Genomic DNA, 21,868 nt, shown 5'->3' on the forward strand with positions numbered 1-21,868 from the left:
AAGAACATGTTCTTGCATGAGGCCCATTGAATCCAGATTTTTGCTTAGCTTTTGGCTTTTAAAGACTATGGTCTTAAACTTTTGATCAGCTGAAAAAAAATCATGTTTGAGTGTAAATGCAGTTTTCAGAAAATTCCCTGCTCAAAAGTTCTTGTCTCTTGCACGGATTTCTTCTTTTAACATTGTGAAGCTCTACTTAGAACCTTCTTAAGATCCAATAGTGCAAAATGCAAATTGTTGCACTTTTTTGACTGGTCTTAAGATTTTGATCAGGAGTGTATATATTTTTATATTGTTACATTTTAATGTTGCAAGTCAGTGTTTAAACTTAATGTCCTGGTTCTTTTGTAACTTGGGGTTTGAAAATTTAAATGTTTACCACGCTTCACTAAATGGTGTAAAGCTACTACACTACTCAAATTGTAGGCATTATTTAAATGTTATTGAATGTCTTACGTTGTTGTTTTGGCTATTTAGCAATATGATAAAAAAGTGAAACAATTTTAAATGTAGTAAGATGTGAAATAGTCCAATAAAGTACCTGTGTTGTTTACGTACATGAGAACGCTCAGCTGTCTTCTTCCGGTCCAGCAGGGGGCGCTCCTGTACCTGCAGCTACTGAAATCAATGGAAAACAAAGTTCCACCATTAATTTTACTTCTCAGCTGCACCTGTTGACACAGGTAAGTTTGACTACACAAAAATTCAGGGTTTTAACATGTAGAGCAGCGCTATAGTTTTATTGAAGCTTGTGGTTTTTTTGTTTTGCTACTCTCCATTTAGCCAGTTAGCTTGTTTTAGCTAACGTTTTAGGAAGCTGTCATTCCTCATGTGGTGATTAAAATAATTATAAATAGATTTTGTTATAGAAGACAGGGTTCGACTTGAAGTAAAATAATTACATCTAACCAAACCAATGAATTAAAGTGTTTTTGTTGTTAATCCTCCAGGACTGTGAAGGTGCACGGGAGGATCCTGGGTCAGAACCAGAACCAGGCGGTCTGAGCTCAGAACAAAGCAGCAGGTGTCTCTAGACCAGTGGTTCGCAAACTTTTCAGCGTTTGACCCACAAAATTTCAGCAGCAGAGACTTGTGTCTCCAGCTGTTGTCGGTTGTTTTCACGTCAAATAAACTAGAGCATATTTATTAGGCTATTTTGTCCATTTTAAGTACATTAATCTTATTTTGTAACAAAGGTAAAAAATGTTGTTGGTTGTCATTTTTTAGTGTAATTCAGAAAATATTTTCAGGACCCCACCTTAATGTTCCAGGACCTCATTGTGGGTCCCGACCCCGACTTTGGGAACCACTGTGGAAGTTCTTCAGAACCGGCTCAGGATTGTGTTTCTGGTATATTTTATTATTGACGTGTTGAACCTGGGTCACCTAAAGGGTTTGAAGTTCACATTTAGGTTTTCCAGAAAGTCTTCATAGGTTTTAATAAATCCAGGCTGACGGTCAAGGTCTAAGAACTGAATTTTAAAAAGATATTTTGAAGTGTYTTTTTAAACGACTATAGTTTGGAAAATCATTTTGTGAACTGGGTCAAAACTGGAACTTCAAATCTGATCGGGACGACTTAACAACTACAACCTGACAGTGTTTTGTTATAAAATGTGTTGGTTGTGTTCTCTGTGAAATTTAGTTTCTGAGCTTCTGTTAAAATGTAACATTTGGGAATTGTTTATATTTAGTAAAATATAATTTACTGTTTAAAAAAATTGATAGATTTAAAAAAATTCCTTATTGATCAAATTCTCTTTTAATCTTCAACTTGCTAAATTCATAAATCAAACTTTTTCAAAACTAATAAAGCTTTTTAATATTGGTAACAAACCCAAATGTAAAATAAATTGAATTAATGTGATTTCATCTAAGTTGTTCAAACATTAAAATTTATTTTATTTTAAATTCAGCTAAAAACAAGTGAAATTTGTTTTAAAATTAAAATACATACAATTGAACAAATTAGGCCTAAATCTTATTTAAATTCTGCCTCAGCTTTGAGGGGAATAATGTCAAAATGAATCAGAGGAATCTTCAGAAAAAGTTTTTCGTTGTTATGTAAAATTTTTTAGCATATTTCAAATGTTTTCAAAGCTTCAGCTGAAAGAATCAGAAAACATGGAGTTGAACCGGTTTGAAATCAGCCAAAAAACGAAATATTCTGTATCTGCGCCAAATGTTTTGTAGCAGTTGTTGCTCAGATCTGTTCCAGTTACGAGTTGTTGGGAAAGGGGGAAAAATTAAAAAATCCAGGTCTTTTTACCGGGTCTGGGTCAGAGACCACACAGATACCTTTTGCTGCCAGGGAACACTCCATAAATATGATTTTGCTAATTGTTTCCATTTGCTCATAAATTTTTACATTCCTGTTGAACAGAAGCAACATTAGTTTTAAATAAAATATTTTGTGTGTAACTTAGAAATGTCAAAAAAGGAGAAAAAAATGTAAATGCAAGACTACTGTCTCAAACTTTACAAGGATGGAGTTCACAAAGAAAGTTCAGGCACAAGAATGAAACTGTCTRGACCTGGAACATGATCTGAGCAGACCTGATGCTACAACAAGTCAGGTTAAATCTCAAACCAAAGACTCACAGTGCTGAAATAAAACTGATATCCCTGTGGAATTTGAAACAATATCAGGGTAAGTTTATTGCAATAAAAAAAAACATTTCTCAAATATACAGATAATTCTCGATGAGCAACTGATTTGCAATACAGTTAATAAATAGAAACAAAAATCTGAATACAAACGACATTTCAAGTTTTGTTCTGTAAATATTTACACGCAGAAGTTTACAGCCTGAGGAATGATTCCTGGAGGGAATGTAGGTTCAAGTTATAGAATGACGAGCTGGAGTTTTGAAATGTGCAGTCTTTTCAAGTCACCAACGGTTTTAAAGTGAAYGAATCGCTTTTCGGCGAAGGTGGAACTAAAAAAACGCGCAGCAGAGTCAGGGTGGGAGGTGTGCAGAGGTCCGTCAGTCCTCCGACAGCAGCCGGAGGAAGTGGTCCTTCCTCTTCTTCAGCACCTCCTGAAAATCCTCCTGAAAAAAATAAAATAAAAAGCACTTAAACCTGCAGTGACGTCATGCCACCACAAGGGGGAGACAAAGAAAACAAACTTAAAGTTGATCAAAAGTTATTAGTTCCATTCTTATTTCTACAAAGCAGTTTAGAGTGTATTCGTTGTTTTTTCCCCTGAAACAGCTGCTTGCTTTAAGATAAAAATGTGATCAGTGAATGAAAACTCTCCCAACACAAAGTTAAACAGTGAAGTGAAGTAAACAACACAGCAGACTCACAGCTGTAGCCAGTTTCTCCATGTAGGGGATGAGTTTCTGCAGCTCCCTGTCCTCCGGTGCTCCGGTCCAGCTCTTTATGGGGACTGTGTTCATCAGCTGCAAAACAACAAGACGCCGCCCTTTTAACGACCTGATTTATTTAACGTCATCGACACTGAAAACATCAACTATTACATGTTTTTATTGTTTGATGGAAAAAAATAAAACGAAGACTTGTAACATTTGTGCTTACCAAGGTTATAATAGTTTTGGATTTTTCATTATAGTTTAGTTTTATTTAGTTGTGACTTTTTTCTTTTAATTCAGTTTTAATTCGTTTTTAGCATGAATTTGCTAGTTTTTATTAGTTATTGCTTTTTTAATGCTTAGTTTTAGTTTTTATATGGTCTAGTATTAGGGTTTTTTTGTAGTTTGAATAAACATATTTGCCAATCCTCCAGCTTGAAGTGTTCCTATGAGTTAACTAACCAGCAGCTTTTTCTGTTATAGCAACACCTTCCTAAAATAAATAACTCAATTTTGCCAGCAAAGGACTTAATTGTTTTAAGAAGGTGACAATAGTTGTCTAGATCCTGGTGTTACCTGGCTGGGCTAGTTTAATCAGTCCACATAGCTCAAAAAAAAAAAAAAAAAAAAAAAAAGATATTAAAACTAAGCATATTCTATCTATTATTTCAGATAGTTTTAGTTAGTTTTGTAAAAAGAGTATACAGTTTTAGATGTTTTTTTTTTCATTTTATTTCAGTTTTTATTTATTTCAGTTAACTAAAATGTTTTCAATTTCAGTTTTCGTTATTTAATTAGTTTTAGTTAACTATAATAACCCTGGTGCTTACGTGGTACGGATAAGTATGAGAGGCGTTGTCCAGGACCACGGTTTTGGCGAGGTCCCTCCCGAGGATGCCAAGGTCTTTGACGTAGTGTCCGAGGACACAAGCGCAGTCGTCCTGGTACAGACGGTGTCTACAGAGGAGATCAGAAACATTAAACATTGTTAAACAATCAAAGCCAAGAGGGAAAAGCTTTCACGTGACCACCGTCCACACCGCTGACTTCCTGCTGAGTGTTTCTCTCTGAAACGTACCGAAACAGTTTTCTCTGAGGGTCCAGGATCTCCAGGATTTTCTCTGCGTATTCTTTTTTCGCACACGTGTAAACAAACAGCTGGAAAACAGAGATGCTATTAGAAATCTGGGGCTTGTGTGTGAATGACCTGAAAATCTACACAAAAACAAACAAATGTAACGAAATTCCCCAAACCTCGTAGGTTTTTGCCATGGCTTGCAGAAACTCCTTCAAATGTGGTCGTACAATCATGTACACCTGTTTCATTCAGGGTTAAAAATGAAAAAAAAAAAGTTTATTTTGTGTAATAATTTGATAAAACACATTGATACAACTGCTTTTGTTCAGCTTGAACTACAACACAGTGATTCGTGTCTTTGTCGATGTAGTTTTTTAATGAAACACTACTTAAATTCATAACATATGCAGCTATAGAGGGCTTTGGAAATGTGTCTTTATGGAACGCCGTCACTTTAAACTGATCATCAAAAGAATTCAATGTCATGATGGATTCAAACCAAACATATTTGTTAAAAAGCAGCAGAGACCTTGTACTGGTTGTCTTGGAAAGTTGTGTTGAAAGTGTAGTCTGCGTCTTTGATCACATTCAGGGAGCTGAACATCAGCGTCTCCTCCTGACAAACACACACATAAAAAAAAACAGTCAGTTTCTCTCATTACAGCTAAAATCTGGATCTATTCCCAAAATAAAACCCCTCCACCTCAGCGTTAACGCTGACAGGGTGATAAAACAAGAGCGAGCAGCAGAAACCCTTCCAGACATTTGGAAATTGTTTGTTTGGAAGCAGATGTGGGACAGACTAACGTCAGAGATGTTTCTTTTTAAGATGAGAATACAAACGAGGAGAAAGGAGCTCCACAGAAATGAACTGCAGTTGTGCTGCTCCTCAGTTACTCACTAGTAGTTTTATTTCATAAAGTCCCACAGCTTTGACCCACAGGAAAACAAGTGCTCCATCCAAACATAACAAATATTCATACCGTATTTATCAAAAACATCTGTAACACCAGCAGAGACAACATTCTCAATAAAACAAGACAATAGATCAGTGAAAGGGAAACAAGAAGCAGCCACTGATGCCTCTAACCCATCAGCTTCCTCCTCAGCTGGCTGCCAGAACAGAAAGGAGGAGTCTGATAATAAAGGGCTACAGTGTGATTATAAACTCAGATGCATTAATAATCTTATTACTTTACATAACTCTCACTTATTAACGAGACCCAGGACACGCTGGAGGGACTATGTTTCTCAGCTGGTCTGGGAACGCCTTGGGATTCCCCAGGATGAGCTCGGGAGAGGGAAGTCTGGGTCACTCTGCTTAGACTACTGCCCCCGCGACCCGACCCCGGATAAGTGGAAGAAAAGGGACGGATGTACAAACTCTCACTTATATTTCATAAAGACGCACTAATTCATATATTTTTATTCCTAACAAAACAGAACACAATAACATGTCCAAAAAAAAAAACCAATCACAGGCTGCTGATTAACTGTTAGCACTGATACTAACTCAACACTGAAAATGCCATAGAAAAGCTAACACTATTAGCATTGTGTTCATCACTGGACATTTATGCACGAATCAAAGGTTTCAAAGCCATTACTAAAGATGGTCATCGTGTTATGATAAGTGCAGCTATTTAGATGAAAACACGTGGCTTTACTGCAACACGTTTCAACCACAGGAAGCTACAGCGACTCCACGAGAACAAGTGCTACTGCGCAGCAAAAACAACTTGTCAAATACAAACCCCTTGCTTTTTAAACAGCTTTATTTCCAGAGAGAAACACACATCGGCCCACCAGAGAAAAAAAAATCTCATTATAATCCACTGCTGTGCGCAACAAATCAAACCCATTTGGTGAAAAAAGCAACAAATAAAATACAAATATTATAATGTCACAGCTCATGCTTGATGTTGAAAGCATGAGCAGAAAACTGTTGATGATTAATCTTACCAGGTTGACCACCAGCGTGGCCTCCGGGGTGCTCCTGGTCTTTGGGGGAATATCTCTGAGTCGAGGACGGGAATGCCGAGACTGTGAGAGGATGTTCTTGATTAGGGTGAACCTGAAAACAAACACATTTATGTTAACCAGCAGAAATTGTCTTTTATAAACCTAAACAAAGCATTTATGTCAAAATAAAAAAGCTATAATCAAAATTATCTAGGACTACAGTGGGGAAAATAAGTATTTAGTCAGTCACCAATTGTGCAAGTTCTCCCACTTAAAAAGATGAGAGAGGCCTGTAATTGACATCATAGGTAGACCTCAACTATGAGAGACAAAATGTGAAAAACTATTTGAGAAAATCATTTTGTCTGACTTTTAAAGAATTTTTTTGCAAATAATGGTGGAAAATAAGTATTTGGTCACCTACAAACAAGCAAGATTTCTGGCTGTCACAGACCTGTAACTTCTTTTTTAAGAGGCTCCTCTTTCCCCCACTCATTACCTGTATTAATGGCACCTGTTTGAAGTCGTTAACAGTATAAAAGACACCTGCACACAACCTCAAACAGTCACACTCCAAACTCCACTATGGTGAAGACGAAAGAGCTGTCGGAGGACACCAGAAACCGAATTGTAGACCTGCACCAGGCTGGGAAGACTGAATCTGCAATAGGCAAGCAGCTTGGTGTGAAGAAATCTACTGTGGGAGCGATAATCAGAAAATGGAAGACATACAGGACCACTACTAATCTCCCTCGATCTGGGGCTCCACGCAAGATCTCAGCCCGTGGGGTCAAAATGATTACAAGAACGGTGAGGAAAAATCCCAGAACCACAAGGGGGGATCTAGTGAATGACCTGCAGAAAGCTGGGACCAATGTTCCAAAGGCTACCAACAGCAACACACTACGACGCCAGGGACTCAGATCTTGCAGTGCCAGACGTGTCCCCCTGCTTAAGCCAGTCCATATCCAGGCACGTCTGAAGTTTGCTAGAGAGCATTTGGATGTTCCAGAAGAGTATTGGGAGAATGTCATATGGTCAGATGAAACCAAAGTAGAACTATTTGGTAAAAACACAACTCGTCGTGTTTGGAGGAAAGTGAATGCGGAGTTGCATCCAAAGAACACCATACCAACTGTGAAGCATGGGGGTGGCAACATCATGCTTTGGGGCTGTTTCTCTGCAAAGGGACCAGGACGACTGGTCCGTGTACATGAAAGAATGAATGGGGCCATGAATTGTGAGATTTTGGRTGCAAACCTCCTTCCATCAGCAAGGGCAATGAAGATGAAACGTGGCTGGGTCTTTCAGCATGACAATGATCCCAAGCACACTGCCAGGGCAACAAAGGAGTGGCTTCGTAAGAAACATTTCAAAGTCCTGGAGTGGCCTAGCCAGTCTCCCGATCTTAACCCCATCGAAAACCTTTGGAGGGAGTTGAAAGTCCGTGTTGCCCGCCGACAGCCCCAAAACATCACTGCTCTAGAGGAGATCTGCATGGAGGAATGGGCCAACATACCAGCAACAGTGTGTGCCAACCTTGTGAAGACTTACAGAAAACGTTTGACCTCTGTCATTGCCAACAAAGGATATACAACAAAGTATTGAGATGAACTTTTGTTATTGACCAAATACTTATTTTCCACCATTATTTGCAAAAAATTCTTTAAAAGTCAGACAAAATGATTTTCTCAAAATTTTTTTCACATTTTGTCTCTCATAGTTGAGGTCTACCTATGATGTCAATTACAGGCCTCTCTCATCTTTTTAAGTGGGAGAACTTGCACAATTGGTGACTGACTAAATACTTATTTTCCCCACTGTACGTCTTTTTTATGACATATTGGATTCATTTTTTTGTTTGTTTGACGAGCCTTGAAACATTTCATTTTGACTATTGCTTATTCATTTCTTTTACATAAAAACATTCCTCATCTGATTTAGGCTCTGTAAACAAAAACATCAAGGCAAGTAAATTTCCTAACCAGCTGAGGTTTGAACAAAGCTAAATAAATAAAATAGTTATATTTACGGGTCAAAGACTTCATCCTCCTCCTCTCCTGCCAGCAGCTCCACGGAACCATAACCAAACACACCTTGTTCTGGGCTCATTATGATTTTATTCTCAGTTTCAGGAGACATTAAATCTGGTCAGGAAGACACACAGAAATAGAAAAATCAACAAATCATAAAAAACGCAAATGAAACACCAGAAGTCGGCCCAACAACGTGCCTGATAAGTTTAGCTCACTGAGTGTTGAATTAATTCACGACAGCTAATGCACAGACCTTGCAAACCAAATTATTTCATGACAGCATTCTATTTTTAGGCTAAGAGTTCATATTAAAATAACAGTTGCTGTACTTACTTTCCTTGCTGGGCGTGAGGAAACGCACTAAAGGCGAGTAGATTTTTCTGGCGGTTGAATTGCGAGGAGACTCGATGTCGATCTCTGCCAGTATGCGCTCACGGCGCATTACGGGCCTGTGGGGAGTTTTAAAGGCTGGATGTAGGAGACAAGAAAAACAAACAAATAAATAAATAAAAATTAGTGTGGTGCTGGGGCGTTTAGATGGAGGAAAAAGCTTAAAACACAAATTAAAAGGTGAGAGCTAAAGTACCTGATTCTCGGTCTTCAACAGCGATGGCCCGTTTTCTTGCCCAGCCACGAGGCAGCCGGCGCCTCTTCATCGTAGGAACCTCATCATCTGTGGATATATCCAAGGTCTCTTCAAACTGCACAGCAAAACATAAAAACATTCAAACAAGAATTATTACAAGTCTAACATGGAGATGTGGAGGGTCTGACAAAAATCTATTATCTTTATATAAATAAAACTTGATCAAAGTGAATGTGAGCTATGACAATATTCAGGTTAAATTTATCTTCATTAGTTTTATTTATCCACAGCGCCCCCTACTGGCGCTTTAAAAATGACAGTTTAATCAAACATGCTCAACAAAAGATGAACTTTTTATCCTTCATAGATCAAATATTTACTGTCAGACTAATGCATGGGTCCCAGAACCTTTGCCTAAATTCCTGACAAATAAAATCTCTCAGATCATTTGACTTTTTTTCTATTTCAAGCATTAACACGTCCTTCTGCTTTTAAGCTAAGCTAGTTAGCAAACAAGGAAAGCTAAGCTCATGCTAGCATCGAGCAATTTAAGCGAGTTTTACACAAATTGTATTTTTACAGCTAAAATACGTCTGCTAACATTAGTATATTAAGTATAACTCTCTTTTTGAGACATTATTGTAATCTGATAAGGAGTTACCTCGGTTTGTTGCGTGCTCTCGGGAGTCGACGTCGATGCTGGCCTCGGCGTCCTTTTGATGGACCGCCGACGGGTGTTTTTCGGCGTATCCGAGCAAGCCTTGACTATTTTTTGAGACCTGAGTCTCATTTTTCTTCCTCACGTGGAACTAGTAAGCATTTAAACGTAAAATCCACCACCGTCCCGTACTTTCTCGGGTAAACGTTTTGGTTTTTTTTTTCTTTCTCCTTTCCAATCCCCGCCCCTCCGCCAGCTCAAGTTAGATTGAGAAACTCCGCCCCGCTCGCCAACGGGTTTCAAACCTGCACTGGGGTGCGTTGGGTTCGTAGCCGCGGACAGCTGTGGAGGGCGGTGCTTGTTGGTCTGTTTACATGTGATCACGGGGGACAAGAAACATCTGGGTCAACAGAGAAGCACCCTGAGACACTCCTGGTTTAAATTACACTTTTTATAGTGAAACATGACATTTTAGTTTTCATTATAATAAAGAAAAAATATTTATAAAAACTATAGAAGAAATGTTCTGTTTGAAATAATTTTAAATTTCAGAGAAAATACAGCAAATCAACTTTACTGAAATTTGGAAGCTATAACCAAATGGTTAAAATGACCAGAACAAAACCGAAATTAGCCAAACAGTAACTGAGACACAGTCAGCAACATAGTACCTAAAAGACAAAACTGGCCAAACATTAGCTAAAAACTAGATGCTAAGTCAAAAAAAAAAGTTTTTTTTTGTTAGAATCATTCAGACTGAACTGGAAACATGAGTGTAGATCTTTATAAAGATCCTGAACAATCTCAAAATGGTTTTCATTCACTTTTGTTAAACATTTTTAGCCTATCTGTAAAACCTAATCTCCTGTGATGGACCGCAGACTGTCCAGGGTGTATCCCACCTTTCATCTAATGATGGATGTACATAATATCCTGAAATCCCTAAAAATTAAACAAGTATATACCATTATGTTACAGGTAGAACTGTACATCCACTGTTTTAACAGTTTAACTGAAAGAAAAAACTCTGAACTTTTGACCTCTGTAGTCATGGGGGGGATCAGGTGGCTCAGTAATGCTCTATCGGGCATTTAATTGGTTTGGGAAGAATCCCTGCTGATCAATACGGAGTTGTTCTACTTGGTCACTTCATCCTGCACCAGAACATTTCCATTCTGATGGAAGTGGTCTCTGTCAGGATGGAAACGCTCCCCCACTCAGCCTTTGTATTGACATCATGTCAAACAACTGTTGAAAAGAACCAGCTGCCTCCATCACTAACATAAACTAATAAGTAAATGTCTTTTGAAACATTTAATTCTGCAGCAGGCCTTCTGAAACTGTAGCTTTTTAAAGCAAAATAAGGACATTTAACATTTGTTTTGTCTCCAAGCTTGTTTGTCGTTGTGTCTATGGTGTATAATGATGTGATTGTGATGCTGTATTTCTGAGAGTTTTATGTGCTGCAGAACAGGAACCTGCTGTAAAACAGCAATTATGCTGAGTCAGGCTTGATTTTTAGTAATCTTTTCCTGTTAAATCAATAAATCAAATCAAATCAAATCACTCGTCTGTCTATGGACTGATTTTCTTACAAACTTGCAGAAGGTAATCATTTTAGCTAACAGACCTTAAAACACACACCTAAACAGCTATAACTCAGCCAGTTTTACAAATAATGACTTCATACTTTGTTTGGTAACACGTGAAAATGATACCCAGCTCATAATCTGAGCTCTAACAGATTACACAAGATCTCAGTTTGCCATTACTTATTTACAACTTTATCTCTCTGTTAGCAAAAAACTTCATCGACCCATTGAATGGAAACTTTAAGAATCATTCAATGTGACTTTACAGCTGTTTTAACGTTTGGAGTGAACCTGATTCAAGATGATCGTAACAACCAACCAACCTTTGCAAAACACAAAAATAGCTGTAATTTTGTCAGTTTGACAGATAATATGCTAAAGTTTGGGTTGATTGTTGCTGAAAGTCATTCACAACCATTGGTGGACAAATTACTCAGCTTCAAGTCAAAGATCTGATCCCACTGGTCAAACACTAATCTAATAAAAATAAAAGTAGCTTGGTCAAAATCTTATTAAAATTAAAATATGAATGTAGTTGTAATAATACTTAATTACACAAAGTACTTAAAATGTTGAATTTATAATGCATTTCAATTGACGTACACTTAAAATAATTGATCGTTGGATTTACTTAAAGCAACTTTCACATTTTCTATAAAACTGAATGTGAGTGAAAGTTTGAGTGGAAGTTGTTGACATAAGTCGGTTAAGTAAATCCAACAATCTGATTTTTGAGTGTAGTTGAGAAAAAAAATGGGGAAATTTTTCCTGCTATATTGGACAGATTGGTAACTTCAAACATATAATAGTTTGATATAGCACTTTTCTAGATGCTCAAAGATGGGGTTCCTCTTATGTCACCATTTGAATGCCGTAAATATAAACAATTATTCTTACACTGCTGGAGCGAGGCACAAATTCAGTAGACTTGTTGATTCTCTTCCTGTTTAAAGTAAATGACTAATCACAGCATGAAGGCTGCATCTAAAATTCAGTTAATCAGTCACAAAATAACCTTCAGGACTAAAAGTCTAAAACACTCTAACTTGAGTCTTAAATGAGATGAGACCTTGTTCAGATAAGGCTATTAACAAAGACCTGCAATAGTGCTGAAGCATGTTTAGTGTACCTGAAAGGCAGCACTAGGACAAAAACTATTACTATTATTCTGCTCGTAACTGGTTTAAAGCTGTATATCACCAACTACTGTATCAGTGTGTTGTGTATAATTTTAGTGAGTTGGTAGAACAAAATAGACACAAACTGCACAAACATGGCCAAAAAAGTAACCAGTAGCTAAAGCCTCTAGAGAAATGTAGTGCAGTAAAATGTATGATTTTTACCTTTAAAATGTAGTGGAGTAAAATAAAAGCAAGACCTTGGGCATGTTTTTGATGAGAGGATAACATTATAACATGATATAAAGCTCAAAAAAGTTGATTTTACATGACATAGCCCCTTTAAGTAAAGTACAAATTCTCAAAAAAATGTACTTGCTTACAGTACTCGAGTACATTTACTATCATAAAGAAAAATTATGTAGGTCCTCTGGATGGGTTCTTTAGTGCAATGTTTCCCAAAGTTGGGGTCAGGACCCAAAATGGGGTCCCGAAACATCAAGGTGGGGTCCTGAAAAGATTTTCTGAATTAGTTACATTTTTGCCTTAGTTGTTACAAAGGAGTGAGGTTAGTGTGTTTAAAATGGATAAATGTAGTATAAAAATATTGTTACTCTGCCCATGTTTTGTTAACCTGATACAAATGTTTATCATCCAAAAATAGTTGGGGGAACAGGTCTCTGCTACTGTAATTTTGTGGGTCAAAAGCTGAAAAAGTTGGGAACCACTGCACTTTGGTTCCCAAAGTTGGGCTTGGGACCCAATTATGGGTCATGAAGCACCTTGGATAATCTCCAGAAATCAATTTAAAGGTAATAAAATAATTACTGATGTAATATTTTCCCTATAATTATTACAAAAACACAAAATAAGTACAAATAAGTATTTATATTTGTGTATAAGCTGTTAGATTGTCAAAAAACCTGTGCTTTTAGGGTTATTAACGAAGTTCGTGTACTCAGACCAGTAATATTTGGGGTCACAAGTTTTTGCCGTGGATATTTTGTGGGTCAGAAGATAAAAAGTTTGGGAACCACTGCTTTAGTGAAACGTTTAGTCTCTCCTCCAAGAGACTTCTTCAGTCTGATGAGTTTCAGGTGAACTCAGCCTTATATGCATTGCCTCCACATGGACAAACAGGTTAGTCACATGCAAAAGAGGGCCATCGCCTAACAATAGGCTTGATTTACTATGTTACTGCCCACCTCTGTTCACAACACAATCATGAATGCATGACCCTGGAAGAAAAATAAAAGTCTTCAGAAAAGGGTAAAGGTTGGCGGACTAATTTAAAGAATTAAAAACAATAAATAATCCTCAAAGCTGTGTGACATTTAAGAATGGTGATATTTTATTAATTTTTCAGATTCAAAATAAAAGTATTCACACAAACACATACAGAGTACACAAACACATACAGAGTACACAAACACATACAGAGTAAATAGGCAAGAGTTGCTCTTCACCCTTAATAAAACAAAAAAACTTGCATTGCCCGATGCCACTTCACACTTGCCGTGGTTACCGAGAAAACATCCCATTCATCACAAAACTTTAATCATTTATAGAAAAAGGAGGGAGGGAAGAAAAGCACACGTTAAGGGGAGCAGACAGGAAGATTAAAAAAAAAAACTTGCCAAACTAACAGTGGTACAGGAAGCAGTACTTGTAGTAGTTAACTGTTGAGCTGGAGGTCCCTGAATGCTGGAGCTCAGATAAACCAAACAGTAGAAATGTTACAGGTGTGTAACAATGAACAGAGGACACAGAGGGAGGGCGTCCGAATGTTTGAAATTAAGTTACGGTGAGAAGACACTCGAGCTGAAGATAATCCCACGTTTCAGGAGACAGCATTCGTCTCTGATTGGGTTAACGGGTGAAGTTAAACTCCTGACGCTCGTCCTCCTGTCCTCCTCCCACTGAACAGTAACTCGAGCCAACACTGGGTCAAATGCATCAAACTGGAGGTAGAGGTAGATTTTCCTGAGAAGTTGTAAGACACAATAGACACGCTTTGTTTCCGTTCTGAAGATGCTCAAAGACACCTAAAATCCCTCTCTCTCTCTCTCTCTCTCTCTCTCAAACACACAAACACACACTCACACACACTTCTTTACAATAATCACATTATTATCATTGCTGTTCATAAAACTGCTCTAGAAGTAATCTCTGTGTGCCTCAGTTGCTAAAAGCAGGTCAATAAAGCAAAGAAATAGCCAAAAAAGAAAAAAAATACAACAAACAATATAAACACGATATAATCCGTAGCCCTAAAAAGCCTCATTTCAGACAAAATCGATTTAATGAATCTTAGAAATACAGGTTAATTCATACAATTGTCACAGCAGAAGGCATCGTTATTTTTTTCTTTTCTCATAATTTTTTTTCCTGCGCACACAGTCCACCTGATGGAGGTCCAATCAGTGATAAGAGTCCAGTCCAGAGGCCTGAGCCCACCTCAACCTGTAAACGTCCCAGCCCAAATCAGCAGCATGTGGGAACACAGTTTGTTTTCCATGCAAAAAATGCTTTGGACCTAATTTTTTTTCCAAAATAATAATAATAATAATAATTTTCTAAAAGCTTTTATTTTTATCTTACAGCTGTGGGATGAAAACAGCAGCAACATCTTTTAATAAAAGCAATGACGTTCTTATGAAGACCTGCTAGTCCTATGAGACCGATCGTTTGTGCCGATGTTGCTGAAACGGGCAGGAAATTTAACTTCGAGATGAGCAAAAGAAAGAAAGAAAAAGAAAGCTTTGTTCTAGTCTGTGCAACACGTCAAAAAGGAGCAGACTTCAGCAGTTCAATACGAGGCTTCTACCTGCATCGCCACACAACAAAGATGTAACTTTTGACAACAGAGAGCAGTCTCATCTGATGATGAAGACCACCAAACTAATGGTTTTAGAACAAAAAACAAAACACCAGTTTGAAAAACATTTTCTTAAGAACGGATGCTACTCAGTTAAGACTGATAAATTCCACGGCTACTTTCAAACTGAAAACAGAGGCGCCTGCTTGATCACGCTACAGCAAGACAGGACGCCTGATTATACCGACCGACACACTCCTTTTACCTGATTGCCTCGAAGAGCTACTGACTCTATAAGAGTTTGGTTCCGCGTGTTTTAGTGTTTCACTGAATGCTGACTCGGCGGCTTTTACGCCCCAGCAAACCTAAAACCCTCAAAACACCAAGAGGATGCACTCAAAGAATGCATTTATTATTATTGTTGAGGTAAAATGTAATATTTAATTTGTGCATGATAATAAAGCTTTCCACCGGGGGGCGCTCTCTCCACGCAGGTTAAGACTTCCAGCAGTCTTAAACTAACAGGGTTATATTGATTAAAAGGTGAGAGTCTCATTTAAGGTGATATCTGATTGTCTGTGGTTATTACAACCTCTTTATTGGTCTTTGTGAACAAACATCAACGACATTTCAATGTTTTTTTTTTATGTTCTGCACGAACAGCACTACAGCAGGATTCTCTGTTGTGGCTGCCAAGAAGCCATCTGCCAAAGCTTTTTTAGTTCTTGAGGTAGAAACGGGGGCTTGGTTGTGGTTGGAGGGGATGTCGAGAGCGTTTCGAGGTATACGGCGTCGCCTTAACGTCTCCTGATTGTCGCTGCCGTACAATTAAACGCAGCCTTTTTTTCGCCCTCCTGAAAATACTACACGGAGAAGCGACAGGAGAGCTGCAGTACCTCCACTGTTCAAATGCAAATATCTCACTGAAGCAGTCAATAGATATACAATAAACATGGATTGACTGAAAGGAGAGGAGGGGGGGTGCAGGTGCTTAAATGTTGCCTTGGGGGCTGAAAAGGTCAAAGGGTCAGATCTGAAAAAAGCAATTGGATTGGATTGGATTTAGTTTTAGCCTCCCCCCACCCTCAAAGATTCAGCTCCATTTGATTGTCAACCATTACCATCAACACTGACACCTGCAACTCAACCAGAGGCTCCTATAAGACTGAGACGAGCCGACACGATTCTGGAAGGACAAAAACTGCTACTAAACGGATGTTCCAGCTGAGGCCTTCACACAGCACAAAGCGCTAACCCTCTCACGCCGTTAAAGGTTGCACAAACAAATAAAAAATGTTAAAATTCAGAATCGGATCGCCCGGGAAAAAGAACTGCGGTTTGCTCAAGCAAGCAGACTGAAAAGATTAAGTCTGTTTCAGTGCTAAAGACATAAATAAAACACTAAAGATTAAATAATAAGAGCAAAAAACTGATGATAGCATGATAGCAAAGTCTCAGAGTCCTTTACCACTCAACATTTAGAGCAAAAGTCAGAATAACTTGAATTAAATATTAACTTATACACCTCGCCTTTTTGTTCAACAGAGCTGAAGAAGGTCGTTTAAAAAAACAATTTTACTTTACGTTTGTCCAGACCAGAGCGTAACAGCAGTACTTAAAGCTTTTAGTGGGACTCATTTTGGTAGCAATATAGAAGACAGGCTATTATCACCAGCCTGAACGTGGTTTAAACTTGGGAAGTACTGTTACATACCTGGCAAATACCCGGTACGAGCTCGGAAAATACCCAGTACATGCACGGTAAGTCCCCAGCATGTCCCTGGTAAGTATAGAGTATGTACAAGACAAGTACCAGGTATGTACAAGGTAAGTATTGGGCAGGTACCCAGTAAGTACGACGGCTCAGTGGTTAGCACCGACGCCTCACAGCAAGAAGGTCCTGGGTTCGATCCCAGGTTTGGACCTGGGGTCTTTCTGTGTGGAGTTTACATGTTCTCCTCGTGCTTGCGTGGGTTTTCTCCGGGTTCTCCAGTTCCCCCCACCCCCAAAAACATGTACAATATGTCGCCTTCAGGCCCAGGCCGCCCTTAAAAAAGAGATCTGACATCTCAACAGGACTTGCTTGGTTAAATAACGGTACATAAAAGTACTTTGTACTCAAAGTGAATAAGCCAATGAGTCAGGGTAGCTTCACGTAATACAATTCGATAAGTATCCAGCAAGTACCAAACTCTGACCTGGTAAGTACTAAGTGTCAACCAGTTAAGTACAGAGCATGTACAAGATCAGTACCAGGTACTTAATCAGCAAACGAGGAAACTGAATAATACAACCTGGCAAGTATTCATTAGTACTTGGCAAGCACCTGGTGAGTACTGAGTAAGTATGTACCCAGTAAGTTGAGTCACATAAAACAATAATACTTATTGTCCTGTATTTTGTGTTGCTACCTTGATTTCTTTCCCTGATTCACTTTTAAAAGTTGAAATCTTTTAAAACGTTAAGAACTTTGTTTTGTAACTGATTCAGAACCATCTACTCCAAGATAAATAACAAAGCCTTTGTGGATCAACCCTTTAAGCTTTTACGTTTTTAACCACTTTACTTAAAAATATATCCTTCTGACAGCAGCGCGCCTTTTTTATTGAGTTTGAAAAGTATGTTTTTCAAAGTGACCAGTGTTTGCCAAGCAGCTGGAGGCGATCTCCCACCGTGAAGCCAGCACAGAATCAAAGCGGGGACAGCCGTTGGGCGATATTTGACTGAACAGTAAAAAGTGATTAGACGGAGGTACTGCTCGCTCTCCGGTCACCTCACGCTGTGTTAAAGGCCTCAGAGCAGAACCCACATACAAAGCTTGATTTACTTCCTCACGTCAGCGGGGACGAGGCTGTTTGGCACAGCTGTGGGGTGGAGGAGGGCGGGGGAGTAACAATATTTAACAGTCCAGAGAGGTAACATGGGTTAAAGTTCAAAGAGCTGAAGACTGATCTCCTTAAAAAACTCAAGAGACGCAACGTCTCTTCTGTCATTAATTTGCACCAAATCTGACACAAAATACAAAGCGCTACGATCACCTCTCAGCTCGATGAAGAATAGAATAAATCACAAAAACATTCTCTGCTATATTCTCAACAGGCGACCCTGTCCATCTCCACAGCACGAGATAAGAAGCACTTGGATCAGAAGAAGCACTACGTCATGCAAAACACAAAGCCGAACGGAAAATAACAACAAAATGATTGTGACAGTGATTCAGAGATGATCTGAACGCATCTCCTGACAGCTGATTGTCCATGTGACCAATAAAAACAATAAAAAGCATTTAGTGGAGTTACAGAAAAATAATCGCTTCACTTTGAATGGAAGGACCTTCATCTACAAACAGATGTGTGAATCTGATCTTAAAGGGATAGCTCTGATCTTTTGAAGTGAGGTTCTGTAGAAAGCTTATGAACAAATATCGTACGTGTTGCAGAGAGTTCTTTGGACGGCCTCAGTTTGTTTCTAGAAACATCCTCATCCACATGGAAACAAAGTCCTAAAATGCTGTAGTAACCATGTCAGGCCWGTAGGGTGGCGCCATTACGCTGCCACAACAACACACCAGAAACAGGAAACGAGGCGCGTAGCACGCACATAAAGCTTACATGATGGAGGCGAAACATAAAACAGAAAATGACGACGACGACCCTCGGATTGTCGAACAGATTGGAGCAGAGAGCACGGTAGTGGGGTGGTGGTGGTGGGGGGGGGGGGTACGACTCTCAACAACATCTGCTCAGAAAATATACATTTATTGTTTGTATATAAAATTATCAAAACAAGTATGAATAATTAAAACTCTGTATAACTCCATTCTTTTTCCCACCCTTTTTAAAATAAAAGTTTGTAACAATTCATTATTTTTTTAATTGGTTAAATGCATCTTGGGAACCACTGGATTAGATGATGGGGTTGTGTCAATCATTTTCAAAAAGTTGCATTGTAGCCATCTACACTAATTTATACTCCCCTTCTCATGTCTTGCGTGACAAAAATTGCATAAATTCCATCTGCTATCTCCCGCCGACGCCCAGTCAGAACTGTCTTGCAGACCAGTGTGTCTTGCGGTGCGATTGGTCAAAACTTTGTGGGCGCGTTTGAGTTTGCGGAGCAGTACAGCACCTCCTTCTGCGCGTCATCTTTTTCTGGAAATAGTCAGCTGCCGGAGGCCTGTTGTCAAATTACCAAGACGGAATGTGTAACCTTTCCATCTCTGAGGCAAACAAGACAAAAAAAAGGCAACAAAAGCCTCTCTTTCAACGTCTGATCAACAGTGAGTGACCCCCCCCCCCCCCCCACTATCAATCCTAACATTACTGTTGTTGTTTATACTGTTAGCTAAATGCTACGTGTGCCACACTGGGAGTGATTATGATGACTTATCCCCAGCGTCTTCTACGCGTGTATAAACCGTAAGAAAAAGATACTCTAAATGACGTAATGATCTGCGGTCTCACATCTTGTGGAAGTATAAATTAAAGAGTTGATTTAAATATTTTAAAAAATTACCACTTTGGGGCTCCTAAAACACTGTTTCCATGTAGACACGAGGCTAAAACACTAAAAGTTTTTTGCGTATTTATAAAAAGACAGTAGGAATCCACTTGCTTGGACTAAACTTTAGTTTTTCGATTCAATCAGACAAGGGCATTCAAAGAGCCAAGATAAAACTGTTCACAAACCTCCCACTTCAAAAGATCTGAACTACTTCTTTAATATAGTCACTCCACATAAAGGCAGAAAGAGAAAGAGGTTGAAAGCTTTGCTCCGTCCAGTGTAATAAGCGACAGCGGGAAGCCGAGAAACACCTGAGAACAATCATGAAAACGTGACTTCGCTCATTTCACCGCCTTTCAACTGGCATCACATCAACAAACGGGAGTGGATTTGAGACTCAAACCAGCCACGTKTTTTTTTTTTTTTTTTTTTTGGGGAAGAACAAAACACGGCAAATCAAACAGATATGTACAGAAAGCCTGCCACTCGGAGCCTGACCGGGATCAAACGTTTTACAGGTGATTTTACAAAAACAAAAACAAAAACCATCCTTCAGATTCAGACCCTGTGACATTAATGTGACGCAAACCTCTCGCTACAGAACCAGAGCGAAAACCTGCACTTAAAAAAAAAAAAAACTTGTTCTCCCACACAGAAACCCACCACGGCTGCCATGTGAATAAGGTTATCTGTTTTTACACAAAATGAGGTCACAACCATACATTATATGCCCTGAAGAAACAAAACAAAAAAGAACACATAACTTTTAAAGCTTTTCTGATTAAAAATAGAGAATATTCATACTTCTTTTTATAGAATTCTAAATATATAGATTAATTTTTTTCCTGCAGTGAAAAGATTGTTAAAGATTTCAAAGATAAAACACAAAATAACAACAATAAAGATAATAATAATGACAATGAAAGGATAAAATAAAAAAAAAAGATATCTCCTCTGGAGGACATAACATCATTGTCAGTCAGTAGCTGTGTTTGTGGGTGTAAACAATGCTTTAGCCTTCCTAGTTATTACCTTCTTTGTTGTTCTCCAATAATCTGTACATTTATGCAGAAATAAATAATTCACAGGTTGTGCATACGTAGAAGTTTAGCATATACTGGCTCTCAGTTGGGATATTTTCTTTTTAAATCCTTTTGGCGATGAAGAACAAAAAGAGATGAGTTTGTGAGAGAAAACCTGAGATAGTGTACTTCAAGTGAGCTGAGTTTCAGTTTGTCTTTCTGTTCTGATGACGGTTCTTCTCTTCTTTTTTTTTCTTTTGTTTTGGCATTGATGATGTAAAAAATGAGGTTGTTTTTTTTTGGCTTTTTCTTAGCGTGGTAATTATTAAAAAACAAAAACAAAAAACAGTGGATCAGATGGGAGTTTGTTAAGACAATGGGTTGCTGGAGGTTGAGGTAGGTGTGTTCTGGTGCTGCTGCTGCTGCTGGGGAGGAGGAGGAGGAGGAGGGGGAGGAGGAGGAGCGACGCGACTGCTGACCGGCTTGTTGGAGAGGGATGATGCAGACGCTCCGGATGAGGCCAACCCGGCTGCTGCCTGGGCAAAAAGAACGCCTAGACAGACAAAAAATAAATAAAAAAACAACAACAACAATACATCGTTATAAAAGCCTATTTTATTTTGGCAAACAGACTGAAAACAACAGTTTTTAACAACAGATTTTATTTTCTAACATTTTAATTTACTCATAAATTAATAATTTTATGCTAGTTTTGAAGAAAAGCCAGTGATATTTAGGGTTGCAAAAGGGTGGAAAGCTCTATGCAAATTGTGTGAATTTATGGGATTTAAATGGAAATTGGGGAGTAATTTAAACAAACTATAATATCAAAACAAATACATGAATGTTTTTCTCATTGTAGTAAGATAATATCAGAAACAGCAGAATTGAAAAGTAACTAAGTACAAATACTTTGTTACTGTATTTAAGTAGAATTTTTGGGTATCTGTACTTTACTTGAGTAATTATTTTTCAGCCTACTTTTTACTTCTACTTCTTATATTTTCACACAATTATCTGTACTTTCTACTCCTTATATTTTTTTAAAAAGTCAAGAAGTAGAAAGTCATTACTTTTATTTGATTTTTACTTTATTTCATTCCAGCTTGTTACAAAAAATAAAAACTATCCATATACAGTAAATTGTGCCTCCTAGATAGAGGGGATTTAATTATGGT

At 38.3% G+C, this 21,868-nt stretch overlaps 3 protein-coding genes and 1 long non-coding RNA gene across 6 annotated transcripts in view; 1 reads left to right on the plus strand and 3 right to left on the minus strand.

The window, feature by feature from the left end:
- LOC106516771 (transmembrane protein 79) overlaps positions 1–606 on the minus strand; it is a 15,897-nt gene extending 15,291 nt beyond the window's left edge. The window contains exon 1 of the mRNA XM_014007283.1: positions 559–606. The gene's annotated coding sequence lies outside the window, so the exon portion shown is untranslated. The remainder of the gene's footprint in view (positions 1–558) is intronic.
- Positions 1–1,146, plus strand: part of LOC106516772 (uncharacterized) — a 5,071-nt gene extending 3,925 nt beyond the window's left edge. The window contains exons 2-3 of the long non-coding RNA XR_001310130.1: positions 595–683; positions 951–1,146. This is a non-coding gene — a long non-coding RNA (uncharacterized LOC106516772). The remainder of the gene's footprint in view (positions 1–594; positions 684–950) is intronic.
- A 1,482-nt stretch (positions 1,147–2,628) lies between these two features.
- On the minus strand, positions 2,629–9,910 carry ctdspl3 (CTD (carboxy-terminal domain, RNA polymerase II, polypeptide A) small phosphatase like 3). The gene is made up of 11 exons (XM_014007284.1): positions 9,641–9,910; positions 8,980–9,094; positions 8,727–8,861; positions 8,390–8,504; positions 6,358–6,469; positions 4,925–5,011; positions 4,572–4,634; positions 4,396–4,475; positions 4,148–4,274; positions 3,312–3,407; positions 2,629–3,053 (listed from the first exon to the last, which is right to left on the minus strand). The coding sequence occupies exons 1-11, from the start codon at positions 9,767–9,769 to the stop codon at positions 2,988–2,990; spliced, it is 1,125 nt and encodes a 374-aa protein (XP_013862738.1). The 5' UTR covers positions 9,770–9,910; the 3' UTR covers positions 2,629–2,987.
- A 7,838-nt stretch (positions 9,911–17,748) lies between these two features.
- Positions 17,749–21,868, minus strand: part of arid3a (AT-rich interactive domain 3A) — a 55,607-nt gene continuing 51,487 nt past the window's right edge. For all 3 annotated transcript variants that reach the window (XM_014007287.1, XM_014007285.1, XM_014007286.1), the window contains exon 9: positions 17,749–21,243. In XM_014007287.1, coding sequence (XP_013862741.1) covers positions 21,059–21,243 — 185 coding nt within the window. In that variant the 3' untranslated portion in view covers positions 17,749–21,058. The remainder of the gene's footprint in view (positions 21,244–21,868) is intronic.

This window comes from Austrofundulus limnaeus, unplaced genomic scaffold (genome assembly GCF_001266775.1).
Source record: "Austrofundulus limnaeus strain Quisiro unplaced genomic scaffold, Austrofundulus_limnaeus-1.0 Scaffold41, whole genome shotgun sequence".
Classification (NCBI taxonomy): Eukaryota; Metazoa; Chordata; class Actinopteri; order Cyprinodontiformes; family Rivulidae; genus Austrofundulus; species Austrofundulus limnaeus.